Source organism: Solanum pennellii, chromosome 3 (genome assembly GCF_001406875.1).
Source record: "Solanum pennellii chromosome 3, SPENNV200".
NCBI lineage: Eukaryota > Viridiplantae > Streptophyta > Magnoliopsida > Solanales > Solanaceae > Solanum > Solanum pennellii.
Window position 1 is genome coordinate 11,498,241 of NC_028639.1, and position 6,724 is coordinate 11,504,964.

Here is a 6,724-nt window from a genome sequence, read left to right on the forward strand (position 1 = left end):
TCAAGTTTTGACTCCATCATACATGTTCTTGATCACCCTAGTATACGCCATATACCCCTATCCTCCAAGTAACTCCATAGAACCTTCCTTGGGACTTTGTCGTAATAAAGACTTTTCTAGGTCGATGAAAACATATGTAAGTTCTTATATTTTTCTAATACTACTCCACCTTTCTTCTTACAAAATGAATAGCCTCTATAGTTGAGCGCGGGACATGAATTCAAACTAATTTTCAATAATAGTCAACCCTTCTACAATACCCAGAATCACAACCCCAAGGCATATTCTAAGTTATTTTTAAGCAGTTAATTAATGTACTGCTTTGTACATTTTAAATTAGATTTTTTGATAAAAAAATACAACAATAATAATGTCATGACAAAAGAAAATTCAGTACATCAAATTAAATTAAAAAATATCTTTACATTCAATAAAACTACTGAATGCCATTTGATTTCATCAATAGCAAAATTAGGAGAAAGTAGTAGGAACATTATTGACCCTTTTAAATTCTTTTTATAACAACGGTTTACATTAACACTACAATTCAAACCAGCTTCTGGCTAACTCAAGTATCTCATTAGGTACTTATTCACTCCTGTCAACACAAATATTGAGTAACTTTGTCCGTCTAAACTTGGGCAAAAAATCAGCCAGTTATTTTTATCTGTCTATAATAACCATGTTGAGGGTTCAATGTTCAGCCCCACACATCCCAAAAAGGGGAAGAAGGGACATTAATACAAAAAAATAAAAATCTTTGCCTAAAGAATTCCACGTCTCAGTTTTCGCATTACATTCTTATACTATATGTCAACCCCAAACAAGTTGAGGTCGGCAATATGGATAATCAACAACAATTTTTCCATTGCATTACATTCTTGAACATTTGGAGAAAAAAAACATTATACAAACAAGAGGGTTAATATCTCAACTGAGAGCTTGATACCCCAGAGGTCCTTGAAATGCATCACTTCTTGTACTGTTCTTCCTAATGAAAGAAGGAACCCATGGGAACAGTTTCTCCAGCTCCTTACCTATTGCACTTTGGGTGTACTGCTTATCATTTATCCCAAATTTTGCTCTTTCTATGGCTTCCATTATATCTTCCCTTGACACACAATCAGCCCCTGTAAAACATGCATATAAATGTAATATTGTTATGTCGATGGCTTCAGCCATTCAATCTTGGTTTTGTAAAACAGATGCAATTTTGTTTTTTCTATCAACAACAACATACACAGTGAAATCCCACAAGTGGAGTCTGGAGAGGGTAGAGTGTACGCAAACCTTACCACTAACTCGTGGAGGTAAAGACACTGTTTACGAAAGACTAGGCTCAAGTGCAGCAGATTCAAGTACAAGGAAGAAGAAAACAGTGGGAAAAACATAACAACTTGGGGGCAGTGCAAATCCTACAAGAAAGGACCAAGAACAACAACATACTGTGATAGCCAAAATACAATAAACAACTGACGATTTTGTCATTTCTATCATGGTAAAAGGAAACAGTTCACTATCTCATAAAAGAGCATAAAAAGATAGGTAAGCAGAGGAGAGAAAGAAGGCTTTACACATGCACTAAGTAAATGGAAACAATAGCAAAATTGTATAGGAAGAAGTGCTTGGTTGTAATAGAGAAACATCACAGACCTGCTAATTAGCAGCTCTGATACAGGGGTGGGCAAGTGAGAGAAAATTGATACAATAAAAGGACATGCAAGTATTCACCGGATAATCATCCCAACATTTAAATATCATTTTCCTCATATCCAGACAAAATATAAGCCCCTCATAACTAAGTTTCATCAAAAAGCAAATCACATGCTACTCTATTTGTGATGGGTATTTGCTTCAAGACATGTGATATAACACATTCTCCCAATCATAAGTAGCTACCCAGTGAAGCAAGTTGATGAACTAAATACTCATCAAACAACACTACTAACTTTCATTCCCTTTCTCGCCCTCCTTTTTTTAGTTCTTTTTATTTTGTTTTATTTTTAAGGACACTTGGTACATTTTTACGGTAACACAGATAATTAGCTAGCTACCAATTTTACACATTCGCAAATAACACAAATAAATAGCTAGCTACTAATATCAACCATGAAGAGGCTAAGCACGTGTGAGTGCAACAAAACAGAGGTAATCAGTGCAATATGTCTTGATCTAACCTCTCCGAGCAGCAAGCAAAGCAGCTTCATTGACAATGTTGGCAAGGTCAGCACCTACAAGGCCCTGGGTAAGAGATGCAACCAGGTTACATACAAGCTCCAGGTCCTCCTCAAGGGGAACTTCTCTCAAGTGTACAGCCAGGATCTTTCTCCTTCCATCTTCATCAGGTTCTCCCACTAAGATTTTCCTGGAGAAACGTCCAGGCCGACATAGTGCTGCATCTAGAGCTTCTGGTCTATTAGTAGCAGCAACTACAATGATATTCAAGTCCGATTCAAAGCCATCCATCTCTGTAAGCAACTAAAAAGCAAAAGGGGTTTTAGGACCAAAAAATGCATATTTTAACCATTAGGACAAAAAATTGCATAATTTAACCAACATATATAAGTATCAATTCTAGAGCACAATGTTTCAACTCCTTACTCCTACGTCCTAACTGATTCTACCCCAAAAATTAGACCGATCTTGTATTTGAAGAATAGCCAAAAAAAAATACACTATTTAGTATTGTGTGGCTAACAATCACTTTGTTAGTCAATTTCATCCTGTACAAAATGAGAAAAACTAATGCATAAAACATAAAATTCAATTAAATGGATTAAGAATTATCAGTTTGACCCACATAACCTAAAGTAGATCAACTTTTGGGACACAAGGAGTAATTAGTCAAGTAAAAGACAAAATGGAAACTAAACTCTTAGAAACTTCTGGTTTTTATGAACTCTTAAAAGTCCAAATGCAGAACTAGAACTCCATGAAGAGGTGGACCACGGCAAAACATTTCCCCCTAAAATAGTTCTATATGGAATTAATTGAAGGAGGGGAAGCATCCTAGACTTTGCTGTTCACAGTAGCAGCTTGCCAAGTGAGAGAATGAAGACTGTCGGATCAAGGGAATGAAGGCTATAACATAGAGTTGGAAGCCGTAATTCTGGAACATCCAGAAAAAACCCATTCAAGAAACTAAAGAGGGAGGTCTGGAAGAATATGTAGAATGCCAAAGCATCGAAGTAGTGTTGGAATGAGGGACGAGATTTTAATAGCGAAAACTTACGAAGAGGGGTGCCCAGTAGTGAGCTGGTGTAAAATCAATATGTGCTAGGAGTAAGGCTAGGACATAGACCACCTCTATTGCATTGCATATTTTCCTGTATTGATCCTAGTATCTGTCTACATTTCAATGAAGCATAGCATATTAGAGGCTACAGAAGATAGGTAGGAAAAGGAAAGTAGCTTTGCGAACAACATCATTGTGTCTTTTGGGGATTATTTATGGTGAAAGAACTAGGATATTATATCAGAGCAGCAGGAAAGTTAAAAACGCTCCATTTATATTTTTGGTGTAAAGAGAGAATCCTATGTTGTACAGATTGCTGGGATGATGAATGAAGTGGTTGAGGCCGTTGAGCCACGTACAAAATGTTGACACTATTAAGATATAGGAGGATCATCAACTTCAAGGTAAAATAGAAGCATTTTAGAAGAGAAGACAATTCATTTGCAATCAGTTTATGTCTTGACAATTCTTATAGCAATAACAAGGGCTACAACATTTATTAAATCCAGAATTAGAATTTGCAGTGCAACTCTAAGAAATTTTCAGTTTTAAGAACTATATGATTCAACTGAGTACGGAGCCAAAAGGGCAACAAAATTGTCTAAAAGTTCCAAAAAGGGCAAACAATTTATTCAGGAAACCAAAACGCTAAAGGTGCAGGGGCCCACGTGCCTTCCCCTATACGCCATTAACGGCGTCAACCGATGAAAAGAGGAAGGCACATGATGGCTTTTGCCTTACATTAAAAAAAAAGGTGCCTGATATTATGCGCCTTACAGGTGTTGTCAGACCCCTTTTTCATCTAATTATTTCTCATTCTTGAGTTGCTTTAAGATTCCTTTTTCATTCTTTATTTATTTCAACATTCTTTTTAATTATAGTTATAGTTATTTTAACATTCTTTCCATTTCCATTCTTGTAATTTACACCTTGTTTGGATGGTTGTACTGTATTATTAGTCTAAATACAATGTAATGTTTGTTTTGATTGTTATTTAAATTATATGGTATTTTAAAAACTTTGCCGTATTTGTTCTTAACATTCTTTCCAATTTATTTTTACAGCGCCTTAACTTTTTCATACTTACAATTTATACTAGTTACGGTAGCCCATATTGTGCACGGATCCAATAACATAAAATTTTATAGTAATTGGTTACACTTTTTATAATATCTAAAAAAATATTTAGATTTGAACGTGCTATTATTTTAAAGTCAATTAGAAAACAAACTATAAATTGTTTTTCAAATTTGAAACATAACTCTAAATTAAATTTAGAATGTTCGCGGTCAAATAGTAAGTCAACCGTTTGTCTATAAAATTACGATTCACATTTCATTAATTAGATGAAAAAGGCGTCTGATAGCACCCGTAAGCAAAATGTCAGTCGCCTTTCTTTTTTGAATGCAAGGCACATGCTGTCATGTGTCTTCCTCTTTTTGTCGGTTAATGCCGTTAACGGCATAAAGGGAAGGCACTTGGGCCCCTGCGCCTTTACCCTTTCGGTTTCCTCCATAAATTGTTTGCCCTATTGAAATTTTTGGTCAATTTTGTTTCCCTTTTGGCTCCTGACTCTATATGAACTTACATAACCTGTTCTCATAAAGCAGCACATATATATCACATAACTGGCAATGAAAGACCTAATATGAACATTAATGGAAAAAATATGGCAGCTGCCAAATAAAAGCCTTTTCACAGAAGTAGATATATAATAAGCTGAGGTCAGAGGATCAAGTTTCTCAAATGTTAATACGAATCATCCACAAGTAAACAATGCACAAATAGCAGAAGGATATCAGCAAACTTATGACTCAATCAAGATGCCTTCAGATAAATAAGAGACTCCATCAAAGAGGAGACAGAGCTCTCAGTCTCTATTTTACCTGATTCAAGGTTTGGTCTCTCTCATCATTGAAACTCCTGCCACGCTTTCCTCCGACAGCATCAAGTTCATCAATGAAAATGATTGAAGGAGCATTCTTTCTTGCTACACTGAAAAGGTCTCTAATGCGAGCAGCTCCTCTTCCAACAAACATTTCAACAAATTCACTAGCAGAAACAGAAAAGAAGGGTACTCCAGCTTCTCCTGCCACAGCACGAGCTAGTAAGGTTTTTCCTGTCCCTGGTGGACCTACAAGCAGTACACCTCTTGGTAACTTTGCCCCTAGCTTACTGAAGTTTATAGCTCCTCGCAGGCACAACACTATCTAGAAACAAGAAAAGGGATTGTCAGTCCAACATGGAATGGCACTAGGTGAAATAAGACAGATCCTTTACTAACTTGTACATATGAACTACACAAAACCCTCCTTGACTTCCATGGAAAGAGGAATAATTGGACACCTTATCTTAGGAAATAAATTCAACAGTCTTTAGCCTAATAGACTATCTTTCTTTCTTTTTTATAAGGAAACCTAACAGGTTATTGTATCTAAATCATCTTAAAAGTTACTCACATGATCACTAGAAAACTACAATTCAAGACCAAAGAAAAGGTTGGAAGAGAGAGAGAAGGTCTATCTATGTGGTACAATTAGCAACTTGTAATAATTTTTAGTCATAGTATGGCTGAATTTTAAGGAATATATGCAGGTATACTTTTCTCATCATATAAAGCAGCAAAAAACTGAAAGCTATCAAGTTTGTTGTTATTTCCTAAGCCAGGAACTTCAATTTCTAGTTATTGTTTTAAATCCATCGTGCTTACATTTTTCTCCTCGACTGTTATGAGTTTCTTGTTCAAAATGGTTTTAAGCTTCACTAAAGTTAAGTCCAAGAGGAAGGTACGGCAGAATGTAGGAAACAAACACTGAAGAGAGTAATTATATCTCAGCAGCAGAACACTTGAGAAGGAGAGAAGGATTTCCATGAGTTGGTGCTACTTGTGCAAGAAGTATAGATCTGATACATATCACTTCAAGTCCACTGGACCATTATATTCTCACCATTTAACAAATCACTCGTGTTATAAAGGAGAGTGAAGAAAACAATTATGTGTTGGTTATTACAGACAATATGTAACGACCTGTTTAGTCGTTTTGAGCAGCAGATTTTAATTCTGGAAAATTGGCTGAGGAAACGGACCCCACGACGGAACGTCACAGGCACGACGGACCGTCGCAGGGTCTCGTTTCAGCATACTTAGAATTCTGAAATTGGGTACTGAAAATCGACTCTCTGTAATCTGTGACGGACCTGCAGGACGTGCCGTCACATCCACGACGAGCCGTCGTAAGCTCCCGTTGCAAAACACTTCAACTCTTGAGAAATTGGTACGGGAAACGAGTCTCTGACCGTCAGGACGGAGGTGCAGGACGGACCGTCACAGGTGTGACGGGCCGTCACAGTCCACCTGGATTTTGGGAGGTTGCGACGACCATCGTGACGGACCGTCGCAGGCACGACGGACCGTCACAGGTTGCGCAAGTCCCAGGCAGAATCGGATTTCTTCACACGTTTTAAGGGACGCATTGGACTATTCTTTCC

At 37.0% G+C, this 6,724-nt stretch overlaps 1 protein-coding gene across 1 annotated transcript in view; it reads right to left on the bottom strand.

The window, feature by feature from the left end:
• Nucleotides 1–634: 634 nt before the first annotated feature.
• Nucleotides 635–6,724, bottom strand: part of LOC107014717 (probable inactive ATP-dependent zinc metalloprotease FTSHI 3, chloroplastic) — a 16,155-nt gene continuing 10,065 nt past the window's right edge. Inside the window, exons 2-4 of the mRNA XM_015214754.2 lie at nucleotides 5,122–5,445; nucleotides 2,178–2,478; nucleotides 635–1,130 (exon numbers count right to left, since the gene is read on the bottom strand). Of these exons, the coding sequence (XP_015070240.1) occupies nucleotides 931–1,130; nucleotides 2,178–2,478; nucleotides 5,122–5,445 (825 nt within the window). The 3' untranslated portion in view covers nucleotides 635–930. The remainder of the gene's footprint in view (nucleotides 1,131–2,177; nucleotides 2,479–5,121; nucleotides 5,446–6,724) is intronic.